Source organism: Neolamprologus multifasciatus, chromosome 12 (assembly GCF_963576455.1).
Source record: "Neolamprologus multifasciatus chromosome 12, fNeoMul1.2, whole genome shotgun sequence".
Taxonomy (NCBI): Eukaryota; Metazoa; Chordata; class Actinopteri; order Cichliformes; family Cichlidae; genus Neolamprologus; species Neolamprologus multifasciatus.
This window is the reverse complement of record NC_140450.1, coordinates 33,422,443-33,447,834: the sequence shown is the minus strand read 5'-3', so window position 1 is coordinate 33,447,834 and position 25,392 is coordinate 33,422,443. Positions and strand designations below refer to the sequence as shown.

The 25,392-nt window shown below is 43.1% G+C and overlaps 2 protein-coding genes and 2 long non-coding RNA genes across 11 annotated transcripts in view; 2 read left to right on the top strand and 2 right to left on the bottom strand.

Moving 5' to 3' along the window:
- LOC146507369 (uncharacterized) overlaps window positions 1-11,837 on the bottom strand; it is a 255,677-nt gene extending 243,840 nt beyond the window's left edge. Inside the window, exons 1-2 of the long non-coding RNA XR_014877109.1 lie at window positions 10,914-11,837; window positions 8,759-9,691 (exon numbers count right to left, since the gene is read on the bottom strand). This is a non-coding gene — a long non-coding RNA (uncharacterized LOC146507369). The remainder of the gene's footprint in view (window positions 1-8,758; window positions 9,692-10,913) is intronic.
- Window positions 1-25,392, top strand: part of fbrsl1 (fibrosin-like 1) — a 329,995-nt gene that overhangs the window by 219,028 nt on the left and 85,575 nt on the right. For all 8 annotated transcript variants that reach the window (XM_085179337.1, XM_085179336.1, XM_085179340.1 and 5 more), the window contains one exon: window positions 18,375-18,404. In XM_085179337.1, coding sequence (XP_085035463.1) covers window positions 18,375-18,404 — 30 coding nt within the window. The remainder of the gene's footprint in view (window positions 1-18,374; window positions 18,405-25,392) is intronic.
- Window positions 5-15,876, top strand: LOC146507368 (uncharacterized). The gene is made up of 2 exons (XR_014877107.1): window positions 5-1,793; window positions 2,353-15,876. It is a non-coding gene; the product is annotated as an uncharacterized LOC146507368 (long non-coding RNA).
- Window positions 3,138-5,276, bottom strand: LOC146507370 (uncharacterized). The gene is made up of 4 exons (XM_085179380.1): window positions 4,760-5,276; window positions 4,370-4,621; window positions 3,706-3,795; window positions 3,138-3,530 (listed from the first exon to the last, which is right to left on the bottom strand). Exons 1-4 carry the CDS (start codon window positions 4,887-4,889, stop codon window positions 3,271-3,273), a joined length of 732 nt encoding a protein of 243 aa, XP_085035506.1. The 5' UTR covers window positions 4,890-5,276; the 3' UTR covers window positions 3,138-3,270.

Sequence of the window (25,392 nt, the reverse complement as noted above, 5' to 3'; positions counted from 1 at the left end):
TAGTGCGTCCATGATGCCAGGTCTCATTCTGTATACTGCCTGCTGTCCATTCAATTTTACAGCTCAGTAGCTTGAGAAGCAGGGGGGGCTAAATCTGCTGCAAGACGGAGAAAGAGAGGGAGGGGGAGGAGGAAGGGAGAAACTAAATTATTGTGCATCCTGTCACCAAGTGAAGTGTATCTCATTCCAGGCACACTAACAACTCAAGACAATTAGTCACTTCTCGCTAGGCTAGACCTGAGACTCGCTTGATGGTCAAAAAGAGACGGGGCATAGAGGACCCTCTGCTGTGGCTGAGCACTGCAGCTGCATTCAGTGGAAAGGGCAGCAAGTTAGAGATAAATTGAGGCTGCTGCAGCATTTGTTTCAGCACTGAGAAAGAATTCAATTAAAGGAACATGGTTCTGGGATAAGTCCTGAAGATCTGTACAAAGAACTGCACCTTAAAAATGTCTCTGATCCACAGTAATCTATCAGTAGCATCCGTCTGGGCTTTTCTGAGGATAAACTTAGTAATGTCAGTTACATACCACCTTCACTCCATCTAAGGTAGTTTGAGGCCAAAGATGAGGCCTGCCACCACATGCTCCTGAACAAAAGTGAAGCATGACTAAGGTGGGTGGTGCGTGGAAGATCGGCAAGTGGAATGAGAGAAAAGTTTGTCCTGGGCCCTCTGGAGAGATGCAGCGTGACCAATTGAGGTGAAGGGGATGAATGAGGCCATTCACTGGGCCTAATGAAAGAGCTCCTGCTGGGTCTTGAATGTGGGTGGGCCCATCTGCACCACATAGGCGTGCTCAAACCAGTGACCTCGAAAATTACCCAGGAAAGCACTTTGGGACAGTCGCCCCAGCAACAGGCCGAGGTCTGCATGGTAACCAGGCTTCAATCAGCGCCTGGCAGCTTCTTGAACGGGGCGAGTTTTCCTTCTGTTCTGAAAGAAGTCCGTGTGAAATCAACTCCGAGGGACATCCTCCCTTTCCTTTTAAAGGGGAGATGCCAGCGATTGTCCCATGTGAAAACTTTTCTGCGAGGTGTGGAATGCAGCCCTCGGGAGTTTTCCTTTTAAGACACAAAGCACTGTTTGTCTTAGGCGGCACATATACATATGTAGCTGAGTGTTTGTGCAGTTCTGTACACAGTATTTAATTAGGCTTCCTCAAATGCACAGTAACAGGTTTACGAGGCTTTGAAACAGTTCTGATTACAAAGATATAGATCAGGAAAAGCGATTCCCTCAAGACTCCTGGGAGTGGACATTAGGTTTACAAAGCATCTCTAACGGTGTGTTCACACCGAACGCGATGGACGCGAACAAAAACGCCCCAAACGCCCCTAATTTGACGCGTGCACATTCGCGTCTCAACGCGTGTCCAAGAAAAATCCATCGCGCTTCAAAATATGATATTTTGACGCGCGTGAACCGGAAATGTGGGAGGGATGTGGGAGGAAGTTGTGCCAGACCGGTATCTTTGCAAGATGGCAGCTGTCGAGTTAGCGCTTGAAGAGAGAGTCTCCCTTCTCTATATACTGTGGAGAGCAGAGCAGCGGCGTAAAAGACGCCCTCGCCGTACCTGGGTCCATCAGGTCCTCCAGAGGCGTGAGCAGTTTGGTGAGTTTCACCATTTGCTCCAGGAGCTGCGCCTGGATGACGGCCGATTTCAGCGATATCACCGTCTTTCACTCGGCCAGTTTGAGGACCTGCTTTCCCGGGTCGGTCCCAGAATCGCCCGCCTAGACACCAACTACAGGCGCTCAATCCCACCTGCAGAGCGCCTGTCCATCTGCCTGAGGTTAGTAAAAGTATTTAATACGGTAGTCCTTTATTGATACCTGTGCTAATATATGCTAAACTATCCATTTATACACTGCTAACGTGGATGTGCTATGCTAACAGTGAATGCTCGGTTTTTACTGAAAGCAAACTGTGGTACGGAGACGACTGTTTATAATATTTCTAGTGATACTCAGAAGGTCTCATCAAGTCCCGATTTAATTCGATTTATGCTGTTATCAGTGTTTGCAATGATAGCATGGCTGTGGTGTCATATCAATGTATGCGCTCGGTGTTTGCTGATATCAAACTGTAGCATTAGGACCACTGAGTTAACCTTTGTAGTGATACTCACTCCTTTTTATTTAGACCTGGTTTAATTCTGGGATAGTTGAATATTTGTATATAATCACCGCAGACTGTTTTAGATTATATCTAATATATATCATGTAATTATCCTTATAATTACAAAAGGTTTTATGTAAGATTTATGTTTTGCAATTTGTAATTTTGGAATTTCAATAATGTATTTTGTAACTGCAGTACACATAATACTCATTTTAAACAATTTTGTCCAGGTTCCTTGCCAGCAAACAACTCCTCCAGAGAGGCTGTCCTGGTGAGGGAGAAATTCATGGCTCACTTCTCAGCGGAGGGAGCTGTGTCTTGGCAACCAAAGGAGTAGCCTGTTTGAAGTCCGAGTGACTTCCCCACAACGGCTCTTTTAAGAGCCACCCACAAACCTCTAAAGAGTGTTCCTGTCCTTTTAATTTTTTCTTAATAAATGGAGCTCTACTCCAAAATAAACTAACCTCTTTTTACTCTCTTAAGTAACTTGTCTTCACTATGTTCCTATATACAGTGTGGTGCAAAAGTTTGGGCAACCTTATTAATAGTCATTATTTTCCTGTATGAATCACTGTTACAATGAAAAATGTCAGTTAAATATATCATATAGGAGACACACACATTCATATACACTAAATATTTATTTCATTTCTCTTTTTTTGTGTCGCCAATTTATGCACCTGCTTGATTTAAACACTTATTGCACACTTTCTGTAAACTGCATTTCACTTCTCAAATATCACTGTGTGTGTCTCCTATATGATATATTTAACTGACTATTTTTATTGTGACAACCAGTGATTTGTACAAGAAAATAATTACTTTTCACAATGTTGCCCAAACTTTTGCATCCCACTGTATTAGTATGTTTTGTCATTAGTATAATATGAAATAAATTCTACTTGTGTCAAGTCGGGTGCCAATATTTGCTGTGTAGTAGAACAGAGACATTTTGTCATTATAAATGTTTATTTGAAAAAATATAAATTCATTAACAAAAACATTTATCATAAATATATGAAATGTAACTATTTACAGAGAGACAGGAATAAAAAGGACCCAGCTTGGAGTGGAAGAGCCTCAGGGAGAAGGAGGAGAAAAATAAGAACGTTGTTTCTGCCCTGGAGAGCTGCTGCCTCATCAGAAAACTACTGATCATTAGGGTCCAATGTTTCCAAATTTAACACAGCTGTGCTGTTTTGAAAAACTAATTTATAAATTTGAAATTTCACGAATTCTCGTGTCTGAGGCGGCATGCTCTCCAGAGCAGGAACAAGGCCGAGGAGGAAATGTTCAGTTGGAGACGGGCGTGGCCTCTTTAGGGACTCCAGGATGGCCAGCTCCACCGCCGATGGACCGTCCTGGGACCCGTCCCTCGCCCGCCTTCGAGCTGTCCTCCTCTGTGGGCCTGTAAAACACAGCACAAAACAACACAAAGTAATGAGAAGGCTGCTACTAGATTTTCATTTTCAAAATTGAAAAAAAAAAACCAGGATATAAACTGATTGGTTGTAGATATTTAGTAAAGGTGATCACAAGGGAATTCAAGCAAGTAAAAAGCTGTCAGTGCTTGATGTTCATACCTGTGGGTGCAGCAGCAGGAGTGGAGGGACCAGGGACTGGAGAGCCAGGAGAAGAGACAGCTGAGGACTCTGCTGCATGATTACTTGACTCTATCAAGACAATATTAGATGTTAACAGGTTGAAGACAATAGTCATAGAGAATATTATATTATTATATACTTATTATTATTATTATATACAGTGGTCTCTCATTTATTGCAGCACATGAACAGTAGTCACAGTTCTCACAAGTTGATTCTCAAAGTGCAAACCTTTGTCGATTTTAAAACGTAAAAGTATTATGCCGCGCTTTTTCTCCGTCTGCGGCGCCACTTTTGTGCGCCTTTTTTGCTCCCGGTGCAGGTGTCTATTTCCGAATGAGGGTCATAGTTATGAGTGTTTTTGTGCTGTTTTTTTCTATTGGACGTGATGGTTATCAAAACCAAACATGATAAGTTTGGCAAGCGCAGGAGACACGACATGGAGGAGATTTGTCATTTGGGCTGCAGAATGCAATGCGCATAGTTGAAAGCTGTACGGTGCAATAAAAAAAATCAGCGAAAAGGCGAGGCAGTGACGGATGAACAGCGGGACTACTGTATACTGTTTATTAATAAACAAAATATGTTCCTGTATGACAACACGCATAAATTAACTGCCTACATTAACTCAATGTAAACATACCTTCTGACTGACACTCCCCTGCTGCCTCTTCGGGCTGTCCCTGGTCCTCGGGGGAGAAGTTCTCCACGGTCCGCACCATATTACCGCTTGTCTCCCGCGGGGTGAGGAAGGGGTCCAGAAACCCCATGACCGCGAAGAACTTCCATCTTCTCCCCGATCCTGCTGCAGACCCACTCCTCTTCTCCTTCTCTGCCTTCTTCTCCTTATTATAAGTGTCCCTGAGGCTCTTCCACTTTCTCCTGCAGATGTCCTCTGAATAAACGCATTATCTTGTTAGCGGAAAGGTATTTGTACATCAGTGGGAAAATAGCGGGACAGTAGGCGGGCTTGCTAGCTTTTGCGCGGGTTCATCGGGTCAGTCTGAAAATTAAAAAGAAGGAATGAACTTACCAGGTTGCCCGATCTCCTCACTTATGTGTCTCCAAGCTAGGTCCTTTTTATTCCTGTCTCGGTAAAAGTAGTAGCTAGCATCGTACAGCTCCGGGTGATTAGCCACGGCACTGATTAGCTTTTCCTCCATACTGAATGAAGAATGAAGGGCTTTGGCTGGATCTGCCCCTTTGACCTAGGTCAAAGCCACGTCACCAGGCTCCTGATTGGTTGTCGCGGCGCGATTTGACGCTGGAGTTCAGATTTTTCCAACTCGAGCGGTAGACGCGAAACGCGCGTATGCACAAAATGCAACACAAAAACTCACGCGCGTGGTTTTATTCGCGAGTCAAACGCGCCAGACGCGCTACACTGACGCGCGTTTCACGAGTTTTGGCGTTTTCGCGACGCAAATCTGCTTCCGAATTTTCGCGGGACCCGCAATCGCGCGTCATCGCGCTTTTCCATTGACTTTACATGTAAACCTGACGCTCTATTCGCGTCCATCGCGTTCGGTGTGAACACACCGTAAGTATCTGGTTCACGGGGCTTTATCTGTCTTATTTGGTTTAATATATTCAGTCTTGATGAGCCAAAGGCGTGCAGGTCATTGAAGTTCCATTCCTGTCTCCGTTTCCTCGTGGAACTTTTGACAGCGTGAAATGACAATCCGCCCCTGCATGCATCTGCCACGTCAAAAAGTAATGAGATTGTGCTGCTGGAAATATCACTACAAAGCATCAGGCCTGCACTTGGGTCTGACTGCACCTTCAAACAGCGCTGCCTGCCAGCTCGCCTGCCTCGCCTGCCTGCTGCAAAAGAAATGAACAAAAACAATCAGAATCAGAGACAGAGAAACGGCAAGGGAAGCTCCCCATGCTGAGACAAACGAACACGCCGGGGCCTTTCATCCTGAGAGTGATTAGCCATCCGAACCGTTTTAAAATCCTGCTTTGAGTGTGTTCCTCAAACGAAAGAGCTCCATTGAGGAGTGGTAGTGAGATGTTTCTGGCTGGGAAGCGCCAGTGATCTAGCCTCTAATTGTGGCGTCGCTGACAAGGCTGGTGTGGCTGGGAGCTTTTTAAGCGAGGCTTTTTGCTACGCTCTTGTTCCCTTCCTGTCAGATCCGCCACCAAAGGCACCAGGAAACAAAAGGGCCCCTCAGATTCTGCTCTTACATTCATCTGCCTATCGCTTTGTGCATAAATACAGACCTAATTTAACACATTAATAGTCCCTGATGCTAGCTTAATGTGACCAAAACGACATTATTTCCTGTAAACGTGTCGTCTGGTTACAGATGCAAACGTAAGTTGGTTTCCACACTGTAATTCCTGTCTAAGTCTTGTTTTTGTAGCTTTGAAGTTTTCCGTGTTATTACTGATCGAATTCTGAGCTTCAAACACGATACTGACACATTGGCAATAGTTTAGTTCTGCAGTACAGAAGGAACAAAGACGTGTTCAAGGTCTTTGAGCAGCATTCAGCAGAGCTGGTAGGAGCTTATTTGGCATAGAAAACTTTTCGTATTCTCGATAGTCTTCAGAAGTCACATTGTCAAAGGTTTGAGGTATGGCAGAGAAGCAGTTTGACAAATGAAAGAAACAGCGATGCTAGGAAGAGAACACAAGGGGAGCGTGGGTTAGGGGGAAAAATAGGAAAGGATTTAAACCCCGGCTCATAAAAATCAGTATTATAACAACATTAATTGATGCTGCTGAGTACCATATGTGACGCCATATGGAATCGCTGCCCCAGAGGCCTGCTATAATAGACAGCCTGCAGTGGTGCACACAACTTGGCACATTTACAAACAAGGGACGTCCCATTAATATCAAACACACAGACTGAGCAAGAGACAGTGAGAGAGGGAGTGAGAGGGCATAGGAGGGAGGGAGGGAGGAAATAAGCAGAGGAACCGATTTAGTTCATGTTTTATTTGGTTGCCATCTTTAGACCTTTTGTTTTTGCTCATCTCATGTTATCTGTAACATGTATTATATGTATATATAAACATGTATGTTCAAACCCAGCCTCTGTAATCTCACTGCTCCTTAATTACAGTAATAAATTGCCCCTCCCTTTTGGGTTGATCACATCACCCTCTGTCCGCCCAACGGCCACTCCCACCGCAGATGCCCATCGTTCCTTTCATCACACACACACAGACGCACACAGACACACACATTAGCAGATGAGGTGATGTATGGCACCTCGACAAAGGTGGCTTTAGAAATCTCTGTTTAACCTCCAATCTTGAAGCTGTTATTTACTGCTGGCTCAAGATGAGTTTCCGCTCCTTGTTGCTCGCAGCACTGATCCCCACATAGATTGTGTTGAATGTATTTAAAACAACAGTATTGAACAGAAAATTCATGTTGGAGTTTTGAGACTCAAAGCTTTTCATTTAGTTACCTGTTATAGCGAAAATCTGCCAAGCGCAGTTCACGCATTCGTATATTTTCATAACTGAAAGGACACGACTTACTTTCTCGTTCTGCCAATAACTTTAGACATCACATTCTCCTAGTTCTCTAAATTATAATTTGATCACTTGTTAACCCCAAAAATGACCAATTAACAAAGATATTAGACCAAAATCATGGCGAGAGTTAAAGATTAAGAAATTATTACTGCTAAATAACAGTTTTAGCTCATGTAAAGCACAAAACAATGTAAATTACAAAATTGCAACAAAACATTTGGGCAGTGAGGTGGCTAAAGCTGCAGTTGAAGCTTTTATCCCACAAATCTGTGCAAATGTTCCTTGTGATGTCATGTGATAGCATCGTTACTCCTTTGTATGCCAGGGGCATCTGCAGTGTATCCAGCTTTATGGCCACGCATAGCCCGGATGCACATCCATCCTTTATACGCGAGGCTCTTCTGACTCTTCTGACATGCCCAGAGCAAGTAGGGAGAGAGAGAGATCCTTCTGAAACTGAGTTGTCAGCCATTCTGTTGACTTTCATAGAATGTGAGGCGAAACAAGAATAGTGTACAGCTGTTTCCTCCCTGACACAGAGGGAGGCAGATGAAGAGCAAAAGAGGGGGAAAGAGAACGAGGGAGGGAGGGAGGAAGAGAGAGCTCTCCGCTCTGTGATGTGCACTGATGTAGCTGGAGCTCTAGGTCAAACGCTGCCAGTGTTTTGTGTTCATCTTCGTCTCGTCTCCCCAGTGCTCCTCTAAATTATTCACAGCCTGAAGTGTGCGATGTGGCTGCCTCCTTCTTCCCTCTCTCCTCCTCCAGTCTAGATTCCTCTGTCTTACTTTTTTCTGTTTCCCTTTCTTTCTTTCTCATGTGACAGCTTGTTTCAAAATCCCCCCCTCCCCAACCCGTCCCGCATCCACTCATCTACCATCACCCACCCATCTTTTATTAGTGACTCCATCTCTCGCACTTCTCCTTTCATCCTGGCTTTCTTGCTTGATTCTCCAGACTAGACTCAGGCATCCCTTTTTAGGTGGGTAGGCTGCCAGCTGTTAGTATCAACTCCTTAGCTGGTAGCTCCTGCTCTCACTCGACATCTTTCTGCCTCCCTCACGTCGATCTCGTAGGATCTTAGATGCACTGGTCGGGTTGACAGCGAGTTCTCCCCTGTCTGATTTTCTTTATCTGGGTGACTCGTGAGAGAAAGTGCACGCTGAATCCTCAGACCAGTCTGTGTCTCATATTAAACATGTGCCTGGTAATCATTAAGCTCTTAACCCTTTAAAACCGATTGGAGCGGGCACGCTCTGTTTTGCGTAACTACTTTTAAATCCCAGTAGCTCTGCAACCACGTGAGCTAGCGCAATAATTTTTTTTGCATATGAAACCTGAGGAGTTGTACTTACATCTTATGCCATCAGCTTGTCCTCGGTCACGGTTTTCTTCCACATATAGCTTTGCAAAACCTGCATAAAAACCACTTGCAGCAACAAAAACATAATATTCCAGAAACAGCTTTGCCGATCCGATCAGCTGTTCATAACACTTTCCACGTCCATCAGCACGAACTATTGCATGTCCGCCATGACCTGCCCGAAACCGGAAGTGACGTAATTTCCCAGAAATGTAGTTTTTTTTTTTTACCATCAAGGCCTCATGAGCCTATACTGGTGTTTTTAAAAGTTATCTTTGACTTTATGACTTTCTGTGTCGTTTCTGGGATGCTTAGGACTCATATTGCACTGCTGCAAATAGTTTATTTTGATGCATATGCTGCTTTTTTGCAAATTTGCACTATAATATTTATTTTCGTTATTCCTGCAGTATATAAAAATTGGTGTATTTCAAAAATAAAACTATGAAGACACTCAAAATAAATTTCCTGTGGTGGGAAACTAGTTTGTGCAACTTTTTTGTATTTACAGTTTTGAGGGATAAGCCTCTTAAATTTCTCTAACTAGAAATATATGTTAAAAAAACAAAAACGATTTTCAATTTTTTTGTAGTTTATTGCACTTTTTTGCAATTTATGTAATTCTATGCACTTAATGCAGACATATTATTAAAATTTGGGCTATAATGGTTGTATTGATGTATAGCAACTTGAAATGCTCCCAAAAATGGCTCCACAGCATGTAAAAATATAATATAAGCTCTGGCGGACTTGGTTCTATGGTAGGTCTTAAAGGGTTAAGAGACGTCCTGTAAACAAGAAAGAAAGTAACCGAGGCAAAAACATCAATGACATGGCGGGGTTAGGGTTAGAGTTTTTAGTATTTGGTCCTTTATTTTCTGTGGGCGTGTCAGAATATAGCAGGCATTGTGGGAAAATAACCGTTTTAATTGGCTGGATTATCAGATTTTATCCATACTGCAAAATGCACACACAGTGCATCTGTCTGCAAGTGGGAGATTTTGTAACACATTATTATTGTGAGGTTAAGAAGGAAGATGCAAGCACTGGTATCACATCCTGTCTGGACAGCAGGGGTTGGAGGATGAAGTGTGCCCCTCGTGGCTACCTGAGGAGAGAGCAGAGCAAAGAAAGTAGTTGAATCTAGTTCCAGCTGTTGCCACAGGACACTCATTTGTAATTCTGTTCCCTGCCTATAATAACGTTTGATCATTGCAGAGGGGGGGACGGGACGTAAGGGAGCTGAAGGTTTCGCCCTCGCTCTTTGGCCTCCCTCCTCCTGCCGAACCCTTTACCCGCCTTCTTGCATTTGCTGTCACCCAGTATGAATGCCCCCTCTGGCCCGATGACAAGTCTAGCGTGAAATGCTTGGCTGCCCCCTGAAATTAGCAGTAGAGCCCCCCGGCGGCACATGCTTCTCATGACCAGCACACAGTGGGCTGCCGCCAGATTCTTTTCATTACGGCTGTGGCCTGCCAGCCCCCCTGACTCTACCTCCTTCTGCCTCTCCCTCCATCCCACCCTCCCTCTCCTCCTCCTCCCCCCTGTGTGTCAGCCAGAGCTCAGTAAACAGCATCTGTAGTGCTCATCACATTACTGTCGTAGGGAGGAGAGAGCGAGAGCCAAGTTCTCTGTGGGGATTGCTGTTATGCCCGTGTATCAAAGTGTCCGCATGCATATAAGTGTTTGCATGGGTGTAGTATTTTATTTCATGCAAGCATCCACAGTAGCTCGTATGTATATGCACATATAATGTGTGCACATGTCTCTGTTGGCTTCACAGGATTAGCAAAGGAGAGAGAGTTAGTAGCAGTAGTACAGAGCGAGAAAGAGTCAGAGAGAAGGGGGGGTAGCAGTACAGAGCAATGCCTGGAGGCTCAATCTGTTCCTCACTGAGCTATATCAGTGTTAGAGACGGCGGCTCAGGCCGCGGGGAAGCCTCCACTCGCTCCATCAAACTGTCAGGCAGCCAACGGAGCTGCACAGGGAGACTCTCAGCTGCCCCCGGGGCCAGTTCAAGTCAACATCCCATTTCCTTGCCTCCTCGCCTAATTTCTCCTACGCCCCGACTTAAATTTCCAATGCCCAGCGTCTGCCGCTGCAGCTCAGCAGCAACAGGCCCAGGGCCACGTCAAAACTCTGGGAGGTACCGAGCGTTGCGCGCGCGCGCGTCCGTGCACGCTAATTTCTGAAGGCAAGATAGCACTAGCTGCAGTCAGCAGAGAGGAGCAGGAGCTGCAGGGGAAAGACCAAAAAATCAAGAAATAAGTAGAAAAAAAACAAAAAAAACATAAATCAGTGTTTTATTTTTCTCTCTCATTCTCCCTTACCTGCATGCCCATTTTTCTTCTTCAGCTATATTCATAACACAGTTGTGTATTCCCTGTCCCATCAGATTTCTGGCAGTTTCCTTTTTCTCTCCGAGCTGAATAAATGCTCCCTGTTCTCTCATACATCTGCCATTACTGTCTGTTTTCCCGTTGCCAAACTACTCCAAGGATCACACCGGCAGCCCAGCCAGCTCCGTCCCTCCCTCAGGGTTATCCTGAAAGCAGGGGGAGCAAGGCAGTCCTCTAATTTAGTGAAAGGAGGCGGGTTATCATCGTCAATCTGTCCACCCTCCCCCATCTCCTTCTTGCTCGTTGACCTCACCAAATACCTTTCATAGAATTGAAACAGAGAGCGTCCAGGTCTCAGTGCTGCTTACGTGGACTCTGGGTAATGTTAAAGTCTGCTTAGTGTGGTCCCGGGCAAGAACTATATCTTTCCTCACCTCAGCTTGATTTACATGGCCTCTGCTGGCTCTTTACTCGAGTGTGTCAGCTCTAAAGCAGAGGCCTCGGTGTGTCTGGCTAATGCAAAGAGCATTTTCTCCGACCCTGTCTTCTTCAATCCCTCTTCACTATCACTCTCTCTCTGTCCTCTCTCAATGGGCCTCTGTGAAAGGAGGTTTTGCTGAAGTCCTCTCTTGTTTGCACAGCCAATTCCAATGTCCCAAGCTCAAATATGGTTTTGCGTGAGAGCCTGTCTAGGTCTGCCGGTCGATATCATTTCTGCCCGGTAGAGCTTTTTCTCTCAATCTTATTCCCCGTGGACCCTACATCTTCACCGAGATCAATACTTTCCTAATCCAGAGCTCTAAGGCTGACCCTGGGTAATCAGCTGACTTCCCATGCTGCCTGCCGAGGAGGTCAGGGGTCAAAAGGCTGTATAGATTTGATCCTGTGATCAAATCACTTTGCTAGGTGGTGCTTTCAGATGCAGCTATTAGGGTCGAGATAAATTGCTTGATTTTTTTCCCTCCCCCTGCAAAGTTAAATGCAGTGGTGTGTTTTTGCTATGAATAGCATTAATGCACCAGATTCCCGAAGCTTTTTACCCCCATTAGTTTCACCATAGATACAAAATTATTAGGTTTATCTGATCATCTAAAGATATGAGTAATTGATTTTTTATGCTTTGGTTCAGCCTGGTGCTTCACCACTCATCCATGAGCCGTGGTTCTCATCGTCTGGAGCACAGGCCAAGTGCCTGGCCTGGAATTGCCAGTTCCCTTTCATTAAGCTTTTCCAGTAACAGGACAAGCAGTTGTTTGGTTAGAGATTGCATCTGCATCCTTCCATCTTCAGCCCACTCTTTGCCCGGCTGCTGACCTTCCCCACACTAGAGCTCCCTCAGGCTCCGGCTCACCTTGGATTCAGTCTCTAACCCTGATTTGTTTTGATAAGCACTATGGAGGATGGCATTGTCCAGCTCTTCCAGGCAGATAGTATCATGAACGCAATCAAATCTGAGCTCTCCACCGAGCCGTGACAAAGGGTTAGCACATAAGAACATGCAACTGAAATGTCCTGCTGATAAATTATGAACGATGAGTTGAAGTTAAGCTTTGCCGCAGGGCCAGTGAGACTTTCAGATCTCCTGCTGATGTTTCAGCCCAAGCAGGGGGTCCCCCAGTGGACTCGAGGCTTTGCATCCAGACCCCATCAGAATGGTCATGACGCCTACGCTCCCACACCTCATCCCAGTATCTGCAGGAGGGAAATTGCAGGAGAAAATTGGTGTTGTTCCACCAGTATTCGACACCGCTTCCGTCTGCGACCATCTAAATGGACCATTACCTCCTCTGTGTGCTCTCACTCCAGGAGATCCAGTTTGTTAGAGGTCTTCTTTTAGAATCAGGGTATGTGCCTGGAGAAATGTCTTATAAATTGAAGCCATTTCTTCCATCGCTGTAGACTTTTGCATTGCTGACACTTTAACTTTATACATTTGGATAAAACATCAAGAGAAGCAGATGCTCTCTCGCTGCTGTCGTGATGCAGCGGCCATCTCCCAGTCAGTTAACCCTTTAAAGCTGGTCAGAGCAGCACGCTCTGTTTTGCGTAACTATTTTTAAATCCCGGTAGCTCTGCAACCACGTGAGCTAGCGCAATGTTTTTTTTTGCATATGAAACCGGAGGAGTTGTACTTACATCTTATGCCATCAGCTTGTCCTCGGTCACAGTTTCCTTCCACATATAGCTTTGCAAAAACTGCATAAAAAGCACTTGCAGCATCAAAAACATAATATTCCAGAAACACGCTTTGCCGATCCGATCAGCTGTTTGTAACACTTCCTACATTGGATTAGACGTCAGCGCGAACTATCGCATGTCTGCCATGACCTGCCCGAAACCAGAAGTGACGTCATTTTCGCGGAAATGTAGTTTTTTACCGTCCGGGCCTCAATGAGCCTATACTGGTGTTTTTAAAAGTTATCTTTGACTTTATGACTTTCTGTGTCGTTTCTGGGATGCTTAGGACTCATATTGAACTGCTGGAAATAGTTTATTTTGATGCATATGCTGCTTTTTTGCAAATTTGCACTACAATATTTATTTTCGTTTTTCCTGCAGTATATAAAAATTGGTGTATTTCAAAAATAAAACTATGAAGACACTCAAAATAAATTTCCTGTGGTGGGAAACTAGTTTGTGCAACTTTTTTGTATTTACAGTTTTGAGGGATAAGCCTCTTAAATTTCTCTAACTAGAAATATATGTTAAAAAAACAAAAACGATTTTCAATTTTTTTGTAGTTTATTGCACTTTTTTGCAATTTATGTAATTACTATGCACTTAATTCATACATATTATTAAAATGTAGGCTATAATGGTTGTATTGATGTATAGCAACTTGAAATGCTCCCAAAAATGGCTCCACAGCATGTAAAAATATAATATAAGCTCTAGCGGACTTGGTTCTATGGTAGGTCTTAAAGGGTTAATGTTGTTTTGGGCCTGAGTGGAACACAACTGGTTGCTTATCAGGAGTTAATTTTGCTTTAAGCCAGTTCCTCGTCGTGCCATTGCATCTACAGTTATTAGATATGACTGTAATTTAGCAGAAACACACCTTACAGTGACTTTGAAAAATTACAGCCAATCAAGCTTTTATCACGAATAGTATTATCAAAGCACTGACGCTTTTATGCTCTCCTCTCCTGCTTTTATTCCTTTTATTTACTGCTTCATTTATTTTGAGAAGGAACTGACAGTGGCACTTTAATGCCAGCAGCTCTCTCCTGCTCCCTCTCTTTTTTTCCCCAACATTTCTTGCAGCAAGCACAGGCTTGTGATCAGTATTCAGGAAGACAGTTGTTGACGCCATGCCAGCATTTGCGTTGCTGGGCAAGTTCCTCTTCTGTTCCTCTTTCTATCTCTGAGGCAGAATTCATGGCAGACTGTCCTCCGAGTGTGACAAGTGGAACTGTGTGATTAATTTGGCCAGTCGTTTTAATGTGCTCCGGGATGCACAACGCTTATTGTCTTCCCCTTGCACGTCTATCAGAATCTGCCAGAGAAATGTCCAGGAGAATCGAGACATCCATCCCTCTCTTTCTGTTTTTTCTCCCCTCCCTCGCGCTACTCTCTTTCTCAGCCCCGCCTCGTTTCAGGGCTGAGCTACAGGGTCGTCATGGGGGCTAGCCCAGGTCGAGGCTTGGCTCCAGCCAGGGCCGCTGGCGGAATAAATCTCCTGTCTCTGAAGTGTTGAAAGCTGTGTAAATGTCAAACGCGTTCGTCTGATGTGCTGGCTGAGGGGAGGAGGGGTTGGAGAGGAGGTGGAAAGCTGGGAGGGAGGGTTTGTGGATGAGCCATCCACTGATTCTGGTCCCCCGTTGCCCTTCGTAGCTGGCGGTTGCCAGGTGCAGATGTTGCTGCTCGCTCCATGCCTCTGAAGAACTCGCCTTTTTTTTTTTTTCGTTCTTCTTCCTTTTTTTTTTTTGAGGTGGGGGCGGCGGGGGGTACTGCAAGAGACAGAAACCACCAGGGGCTTGGCTCCTGTCAGGCAGCTTAGTGAGCAGCGTATCTTTTCGATTTTAACAACGTCCCCTCTGACCAGCAGACATGCTGTTTAGGGAAGCTTCTGTTTGGGGTTGTGGTTTTGCATTTTCACCATTTGGCTTTCTCGTACCTTCTTGCTGAAAATTGTTTTCCTCGTGCAGACAGTCAAAAGAAGCACAGGGTGCTAAACGACGTAGCGCTGCTCTCGCCGACAACAATGCGCGCACAAACACGAGCCAATCTTGGACTTTTATCGCGTTTCTTTCTTTGAATGGACCGAGTGTTACAGCCCAACAGGGCAATCACATATGGGCCTGACAAAAACTGCTGTAACACTGCCTATCCCTTCATCTCTATAGCATCCCCCCCGCCTGTTCTTACTGTTGTTTTGTTCCCCTCTTTCCACCTACCTCTCTCTCCCCTGCTGCGCTGTGCCTCTCTCTGTCTCTGTCTGAGCCCTAGCTACTATTCCTCTTTTCGCTCTGCTACAGTGCATGCTACTTGTAAAAGGATAAGCACCATGCTGTGCTCTTTTGATATTATTTTTCCTCCTCACCAGCTCCAGCCTTGTGAGGCCTCGTATCTAGTGTCATGGCTACCGCTGCAACAACAAGGCCAAGCATGCACCCAGGGAATAGACCGTGCCAGTTGTTCATCTCCATCACCTACGGTTTAAACTTGTCCTCAGTAATAGAATGGATCTCGCAACTGCTGTGAGGTGGAAGTCATCTGTTCAGCTGCATGCTAAGAATACATTTACTCCATTTTCTGCAGGGAAGGGGTAATGTTAGAGAGTGGATCAATTTTCTTTTCTTTTTTCGCGATTCATAGTTAGATGAAGATGGAGAGAAGCATTGTTTTGAACGTGATTTCTTCGTGGTAAAATCCCAGAATTCTGAGGGAACAAATGGGTGATGATAACAGGTTGTGATGTGATCCTAACTACCAGTATAGAAATGGATCGCAATTAATTTGTCTGGGATTCACAGCCTGAATGGAAACTGATTGACAAGAATCCTTTGCCACTTTCTCTTCTTAATGCCCGGCACTTTGTAATGATTGTCTTTTGACAAGCACTAGTTCAAAGAAGAGAAAAGAAGATATTTTGTACAAAAATGTGTCCAATATTTTCTTTTAAGTACTGTGTGTGTGGGGGGGTTAAGGTTAATCCTAGAGTGTTAATGTCTGGTGTTCTCTGCTTTTGAAATGTGTGGTGTCGTACTGACAGATCCCCAAAGACATCTATTGGATTTAACCTGCTCTCCGAATATAAAGCAGATCTTTCTAGTTTCTAAAATAATTTACAGATGGTGAAAATTTCAGACTTTATTCAGTTAAACAACAGAGAAAAGTGTTTGAGATTTACCTAAATTTCATCACATGTGTGTAAATGTAGGCATCTACACTGAGAAAAGTATTATGTTATATATAAATGGCACATGAAGCAGAAAAAATATCATTGCTAGTTGTTGAACGTCTATGCAAAGGCCTGAAATTTGTAATAATGTGATCAAGATATAGGTTAAGCTGTATATCAATAGTAGCTTCGCCCTGTTCAGGAGAAGAACCTCTTACAAGCTGTTGCACATTGCAGTGGAAATCTCTGCAGTCATTGATTTAACTGTGATTTTTACATCTTATCAAAGAGTAAAGCTTGAAAGTTTAGTTGAGCTACAAGTGGACCTTTTAACCAGCACCAGCCTGAGCACACGAGCAAACCCACCAGGAAACTGCTCAAAAAGAAGAAATATCGACATGAATCCCATTGAAAGGCAGGAAAATTCTTACCACTGTTTATATTGAATTACTTATTGAAAAGACTATTTTCTTTGTGGTGTTGCTGTGTCTCCTATTTAAGCAGTTCATGACTCCACTCTGTTATTCAGAGCATATACTTGTTTTATTCCCTCCAACAAGCGTATTTTCTTCCTGCATGTCTGGTATAAGTAAGCACACACATCTTACAGAGTTGTTAGTGATGACTCTGCAGCCAAGGACTCCTACCAACCTTTGGCATTGCCTAGTAGGAGAAGCTATTGGGCATGGACTCACCCTTGAACCCACACACTCACACACATCCCCCCTTTCTCCTCTCCTGAGGGATCTTGGCCACCGAGGCCTTGTTCTGATTACTCTCGTTACTTAATTATACATTTGGACCCACCACGCTCACGACAAAAGGACACTGTGCCTCCATTGACACAGCTCCCTCCTCATTGTGCCCCACTTTGAAAGGGAGTCAAACAAAATAGAGAGGGCCCACTTAAATATGTTGCCACAGGGACTTAATTGACAGATTGAAGGCAGTTTTTTTCCACCGTCGTCCTTTCTCCATGTGGCTCTTTGGTTGAATTGCTCCGTCCCTCATGCATCCTGCTGTGAGGTCCAGTGGGCCTGGCGTTGCAGCTCAGCCACTCCTGTTTCCACAGCTTCTCCATCGTTGCGGCGTAACCAGCCAGGAGCCGTTTGTGACAAATGTTAGAAACGGACGCGAGAGCTCGGAAGGCGCATACAAGCTCAGGAATGTTGCAAAGAAAATCAAACAAATGCTGTTAGACAGGGTTATTGACTTTACCTTAACTTAACACATTTTTCCGGAGTAAAGGTGAAAATAATTTCCCGTATTTGTGCGAGTTTAATCGTGTTTTTATTATTTGCCAAAAAGAGCTTTGTGCCGGTGAACATACCAGGAATAAAAGGCCGGGCTCTTGGTATTTGCAGCGTTCTTGTCATCTGTTTGCAAAAAGTGGCAAGGTCTGACTTTTTTGAAATCTTTTTCTTTGATATTCTTTTGACTCTTTTTGATATGTTTGATCCCAATCACTGCATATTTCATTGGTGAAATTTGAAGTGCTGAAGACAAACCATTTCTCTTCTTGACTGAATGGAAGGTGATTTGGCCTTTAGCCGTGCTAGAACAAGCTACATTTCAGAATACAACCTCTCTTGTTATTCAGTTCCTTTATCCCTGTAGAAGACTGACATACAAATTAAATACTGGTTTGTCACACCACGGATTTGAAATACCGCACTTAATAGGCACTGTGCTGGAGAATTCAAAGAACCTAAGCTCTCTGCGTCCTTGAGATGCTATCGTCCAATTTTAAAGCACACTTAAAAGGCTAAATGACAAGCTGCAGCTGAATGCCAAGTCACTAAACAGACTCTTTATAATAGAACCCCGTGCAAAGTATTTTCATCCTTTGCAAATTTAAAGCAGTGAATTTGCGACAGAAACACCAGAAAGGCGTTTTGTGCCACTGTGCTCCTTTTGAAACTTGAAAAACCCTCTTTCAGACTACCGCACTCTCCTTTTTTGCTTCATCCTCTGCCGTTTGCACTGAAAGCTGACAGTGAATGAGAGGTTGCACACAAAAATAACATCTGCACTGATTATGCTACTGGGGTGGGGAGCCAAATGAATAATTCCTTATATTTCCTGTGTCTGTCTCTTTTCTGTTACAGTGTGACAGCGAGAGTGACATCGACGACAAGGTAAGACTGCTTTTCCTGTGTTTATTCACCCGGCGCATGAAGAATCGGAGAGTTGTGAATAACAAATTTGAGCTCTCAACTGAGAAAGGGGAGAGAGTCATAGTGTATTGTTAGCGAACAAAAGAGAAGGGGGTAAAAAGCAACTGTGCCTGGTCCCAACACTGTTGATCATTCGACTCGTACGGAGCATGAAAGTGACAAGAAAAATGTTGCACATCAAGACGCTGATTTTCAATGTTGGTTTTCTGTTTTTTATGAAAAGACGCGGCACCTATTATTTTTGGAACACTTTATGCACAAATATTTCATACGTATGCCTCCTAGCTTAGATCGTAGTGCGCGCTACATGCAGTAAAATCTGCATTTAATCTATTCACATAGCACATAACACCTTTATCTGCTTCTAAGTTACTCGACAGCCGCCGGAGTTTGTAACGCTTGTGTTTTATTTTCAGTATGATGAACGACAGATTTACAAGTTACAACCAGAATGTTTAAAATACGCTTTAGTTGCGTTGCTAACTAGTAACACCTTGATTTTCTTCAGAAAGCGTTGTCATCAGGTTACCAGTTCACAATTCGACAGATGTAGTCTAATAGTTTCACCTCTGAGTGTTTGTAATCATCTCAGAGGTGGTTGGCTGATGGCAGGCACCTGGTTACAAGATGAAACGCCTTTGGGGAACCTTACGCATCCTAATTCCTCCACAGTTTAGCAATTACTCTCTGGTAAATGAATTTGATAGCATGCCTAATCTCCTGTAAGCTTAGCTCCCAGTTCTGTGGAAATGTCTGCAGCTCTCCCTATAAATAATACATTGATAGCAAGCCCAATTTGCATTAACTGTAGCCTGGCAAGTCAATAGGCTTTTATCTCTTCATTTAAGCGAGGAGGAACCGAGGGCACGAGCTAGTTGACACGACAGAGAGATGTAGCAGGCCTGTCAGTCTCCATACGGCTCCCTGGCAACACTGCGGGTGGAGGAGAGAGGGAAGTAAAGTAGAAGGAAGTGTTTCCTTCTAAGGGTTTCTGTTTCCTTGTTTACTTGAGACTCTTTTAATTTTCAGTATTGAAAAAAAAAATTTTGGAACTACAGAAGTAAACATAAAGATGGGCAGGAGAAAAATCAAGAAGCGCTTTGACAGTTTTACAGAAACTCAGCTGTGTTTCCGTGTTGCTGGTTATGTGTCAGCCTGTCTGTGGACTGGGACGCAATTCAAGACATGGTAGACTGTTAGACACGGCTGCCAAGTCTGATTGTTGAATTTCGTGCCAATTATTTCACAGTCCAAGAGCCAGATTGTAGCTTCACCTTCTTCTCAGACTATTTTTCATTAGTATGTCATCAGGAAGTGTTTTAGCTTGAGAAATCTCTGGAAAAATAGTAATGCCACTTTTACTGCACAGTAGTTTGCGCTCTCGCTGTGAGAAACATAGTCAGTGCATATTTCTGTAGATGTACGTGCAAAAAGACGTCTTCCTGAACAATCGATGTGGATCCTAAACCATAAGCAGCAAAGTAATACTGCAAGTGAAAACAACTTGTGAAAGTTACTATTAGTCAAACTATCTAAGCTTCAGTGTGGTCGCTAGCTTGTTTTTGGTCTCAACTCTTAGTTTCCATTCTCACTTCTAAGTTTTTTAAGTACAAGTTTCATGTTTTGTCAAATCTATATTAAAGCAATACTGACTTGCCCGTATGTACAGTGAAAGAGTCGTCAGTGTTATTATTCCTCTTGTTCACACACTGAAGTTGACTCATCTTAGTGTTGGTGATAGGGAGCAATATTCACACGCTTGTTGTTTTCAGGTAGAATAAAATGAACTGTCAAGTTCAGATGAAACTACACATACACATAACAAGAGCTTTATAAAAACAATAAAACAACATTTTAAACATAAAGATAGTTTTTAATACTTGGATGAAAACGCTTTGGAGTCAGTGAATACCTGAAGTCTACGACGCGCTAATATCACCAAATGATTCGTTTTCCTCTCTCGAGAGCCTCTGCCAGGCCTTCACTGCAGCCACCTTCAGTTGCTGCTTGTTTATGGGTCTCTGCATTCACTTTTGTTTGCAGTAATCCAAAACATGGCTTCCCCCCTCCCCCCCCCTTTTTTTTTTAGCTGCCAGCTAATATTATTTTGACTTCAGCAACATATGGTAGGAATGCAGCACTGGAACACAAGAACCTGAAATGTATGCGTACACTGCCAGTCCATAGTTAATTGTGGACTGGCTAGTCACACAGGACTATACTCAAAAATGATCATCTAACCCATATGGAAAAGAAATAGTAAAAACTTATATGATTTACTCATAAAAGTGGCCACTTTCTCATTACTTTCATATATTGTTTTAGTAAATATCCAAAACATACAAGTTTCATTATATCATTTTTCAAGGGATCTTATATCTGTTTTCACTCTTGCATGCTTTTCATACAAGTTTCACACAAGACAGATACAAACTTCATAAGATTTCTATACATATTTTCCATGTGGGAACTACCTTGTTGAAGAATGAAACTAAAAAATAATAATAATAACAATTTTTATTAGATAAGTAAAAATGGGGGCCTCAAAAATAAGAGTTAAAGTGTTCTGTTCTTCCAGTAGTGGTAAAGCTCCATTCCCACGAGCAGAGGTATTGACTGTAAACAAAAGATTTCTCCTAAAGCCAACAGGAAATGTAACAGAGCACCGGCATAATTCCAAAACTACGTTTCGCTCTTTCCCTGTTGTGGATTCTTTGAAAAGTCTCTGTTAGTGTTGACGTGTTTTCCGAGCATGCAAGAAGAAAAGAACATCTGGATAAAGGCTATAGCAGCCCTGCCCTTTTTATTCCCTCAGAAACACGTATTACCATAATCAAGGTGATGAGAGTTGCGAATCATCCATATCAAATTGCAGAGGAAGGGAGAAGAATGGGGGAAAAAAATAATTTGACAGGCCATCACCAAAAGCAGGAAAAAAATATGACAGTGTAAAAATTGGGTTCCATGAGGAGAAAGACAAACACTGTCATTTGTAATTGCCTGCACTCAGGATAACTCGACAGTGATAATTTCCTGCAACGTTTTGCTAAAACAGGTGCCAGCTCCTCCCGAATCTTTGCAGTGAAAACAAAGGCTCCTTTCACATCAGATTACCAGGCACCTGAACACCCACATTGTCGGGATTTCACAGATTAACTTAATTAGAATATTGCTTCCAGGTGTGCCCCCAGGGTGCAATCAGTTACACTGTATTTAAATAACACTGACGAGTTGCTACAGCAAAGTCAGTTTAGATTGCTGCACCTTGTGAAACTTGCTTGCATCAAAGCAATGCTTTGATATAGCACCCAATGGCGTGTTTCCAGAGCATGTCAGATTTGAAATCTTTAGCAATTGCCCAGTCGTTTCTAGTTAAGTGCGAGGGTGCCCTAAGAAATAGCTTCATATGAAACAAGCAATCAGAATCTTGGTATAGTGTTCACATTGTTACCAGTGTTTGTTGAGAGGCCTGTCATGTGATGTCATGTTTGACAATGAGAAGTATTCAGTGTAATTTTTTTAAATATACCCTTGATATTGGTTTGTCATATGCCTGCACCTCGGAGGCATAAACAACCCACAAAATTAGGAATTCATAAGCAGAACAGTCTGTTCACTGTGTTTACTGTCATTAAAGCAACAGTTAATGTGTTTGCACAAAGCTATGCTAAATTTGAAGCTTGCAAAGAAAGTAACCACAGCTTAAATAAGAAACAGCATAGCAACACAGAAACGAAACGTATTCACGTGAGACGGTGCTGCACACATGGGAACATCATTCACTGTTAAGTCTGGATCGAAATACTTTGAGCTGCAAAAATGCTCTCATATGCCCCAGAACACGTCTTAGCTCTGCAGAAAGTGGGCTGAGTGATTGGGTGTGCTTGTAGAATAGGAAAATTAGTGTGCAGTCTAGGGCTGCCAGGATTAGTCGACTAGTCACGATTACGTCGACTATCAAAATCGTCACGACTGATTTAATAGTCGACGCGTCGTTTGAAGCTTTGTAAGATCCCAAAAGACGCAGGAATAAGTAGTAGGATTTAAGAGTGTAATAACAGACTGAAACAGAAGATGGCAGCACTGCATGAACAAGGATGCCAGCTGCCGTTAAACCCCGAAGAAGAAGAAGCTGTGTCCCAGAATTCATAGCGCAGCCCAGCTCAGTTTCCAACAATAGCAGCAGCTAGTTAGTTTTAATATTACTCTTATTATTCTTTCTGGGTCACAAAATAAACATTTAACATATTTTCAGGCGAGAATGTAGCTGTGTAAACCTCAAATATCTGCTCAGTTTATCAAGACACCACATATTTTCAAAAGCGCTCCGACGTTTTCGGAGACGTCTGTTGCCCACTAGCTCGATAGCTAGCCGGGGGTAAGGCTCACTAGAGCCGTGAGAACACCGGACTCCCGGCAAATGTTTTCAAACCCACCGCTGTCTTTCGCTACTCAGGTTAAACATATATAAGTCACTTAGATAACTTAAAAATGTTATTGTTTGGCTTTTTTTAGTACTTTATTTGTTCCTGAGTAAATCAGTGTGGCTGAGATTAAAGTTATAGTTTTTACACAGCTGAATAAACGTCAAGCAGACAGCTGATTATCAGAAGTGTGAGATGCTCTAGAGTTTACTCTGGTGTCCTGTTATATTTTAGATAGCAAGGAGTTTATCAAACTTCACCGAAACAATCTGCAAATTTCATTAAAATTTAATAAACGATCATCTTGTCTTTATTTTTAGTTAGCACATACCTTAAACACTTAAAGCTGTAAGCTAATGATAGTTATATAACAGCAGATGCTGCTGGTGCAATAAGCTGTACGTTTTACGTCCAATGGATGATGATCTGATTAGTCGACTAATCACAAAAATAATTGGTGACTAGTCGACTATCAAAATAATCGTTTGTGGCAGCCCTAGTGCAGTCACAAGGTCAATGTTGGGTGAAATTGTATAAAGAGTTTCAAAACAATTTTATTTTTATAACACCAAATCGAAACAACAGCCATCTCATTATTGTAGGCTCTAAAGACGCTACAATAATAGACAGAACCCCAGCAGTCAGCACTTGGTGACAGTGGGAAGGAAAAACTCCCTTTTAATAGGAAGAAACCTCCAGCAAACAACATGTACTTAAAATGTAAACAAGCACATTTTTTACACTCTTTTCTCCAACAACTCATCAAAATCCTCATATCACCAGCAGTACTATCTTTCTGGCTCCTAACCACTTCATGGATTTCTTGTTTCTTTTTGCTGATTTATCACTTGACAGTGATATTAAGCAATTTACTAATTAAGTTAAACCATCTTTTAGTATTACAGATTTCTGCTTCCATCCTTCTGCAATTGAACTTTCCAAACTGGCCAGTCTCTGACACATCTGAGGTACTTCAAGTCAGGACATCATTTTCTTTCATTGGAGAGCCATGGAAAGAAATAGAGTGGTATTTTATCCCTTCTCAGTTTGTTCATGCACTCTCCTGGAGTGTCATCCTATCTCCATTAGGCCTCACTTTGCCATCTTCCCGAGCTCCTCCAATTTCCCTGGTATTCTTTCTCCTGTGCAAATATTACAGTGCCTGTATGCGAAACATTAATGCAGCAGCCTCAAAGGCCACACTACCACACAGCGGAGGACACCCCGGTCAGCTAATTCTATTTGGTCCTCTTTGCTGAGCAGTCATTCAGCAGAAAGTGAATCTGTCTCCGAGGGAGTCTCCGAGGACCATTACCCCATCCTGTCAATGAGTTCTTTTATGGCTCTGGTGTACTCTTCTACAAGGCCAGCACATGGCTCTGACTGACACATTAATTCCCCCTCTACTTCCATATCTTCCTGCAGTTTGCAGAATGAATGCCATATCACCACGTCTCAGCGACGTATCATTAATGGCTCGTCGGCTGGTGGCATCCTCCCAACTGAAGCGTTGGAGGTTACGTCTTGTAAAGCTGGCAGTACTCGCACAACATTAACGAAGGTTTGGACCATATATGTTAACAGCACCATTGCCTTCACCTCTTATTGTTTTAACATTCTTCTCTTCTTGTCCCTGATCGTTTTCATTCACTGGCTACTTCTTAATTGCCTTTTCCGTTGTTCATTCTTTACATCTTTTCCTCCGTCACCATCTTTAAAAAGGAAAGAAGCCAATAGTAATATATATGCATGTAGATATAGCCTCCCCACTCAACTCCCAGTGCCTTGCAAGCTCTAGATTGGTCTCCAAGAGTCATCATATTCAATAACAAACAGGGCATGCACCGGGCCGCTGACAACCTGAGCGGTTTTTTATGGATGGAAAAAATGGACCGGCTTAATGTTTCGACACGAGCGATCATCCGTCCTCATCTCTTTAATGAAATTAGATTAAGTGCACCTGGGAAAGAGCTGAGAAAGCAGAATGCCTCGCCACCATCTTTAGTCTAAAACCAATTTGCCAGTAATATTCCTTTCCCCCCAGCTTGGGAATCATCGTCCCTGATTTAAAATGGAGGAAGAACGAGATGAGACCAGAGCTGACTGGTTGCATTCAGCTCCCCACAGGCGCTGTGAAATTAGAACTGACACCGGCAACACAGGCCTTAATATGGAGATGTCATTTTTTTCTCTTCTTGCTTTTGTCTTTCTCTCTCCTTCCTCCCTTCTCGTCCTTCGTTTCTTCCTCTTAGTCAGTTAGTTCCTCCTTTCAGGATTGTTTTGGCTTTCTGGCAGGAAGCAGAAAATGTGGAGAAACATTCAAATCAGAAGATTAACCATTCCCCCTAATTTCAGTATTGTTTGGATGTAAAGCTTCCTGTGAGTTTAAGGATTAAGGTTAAGATTAAGTTTATGCTATAATCAGCTTCTTAGAGGAAAATAATTCTGACTTTTAGCTTTGTGCATTGGCCAGAAATAAATCTATTCTTCATTAGTTGGTCTCATGATGTTTATTACATCTAGCT

Excerpts from the sequence above, each read along its gene's own strand:
- LOC146507370 (XM_085179380.1), bottom strand. The coding sequence starts at position 4,889 with ATGGAGGAAAAGCTAATCAGTGCCGTGGCTAATCACCCGGAGCTGTAC. Across the intron at positions 4,622-4,759 it reads TGAGGAGATCGGGCAACCTG|AGGACATCTGCAGGAGAAAG; the intron begins GTAAGTTCATTC and ends GCGTTTATTCAG. Across the intron at positions 3,796-4,369 it reads AGGGGAGTGTCAGTCAGAAG|AGTCAAGTAATCATGCAGCA; the intron begins GTATGTTTACAT and ends TTGTCTTGATAG.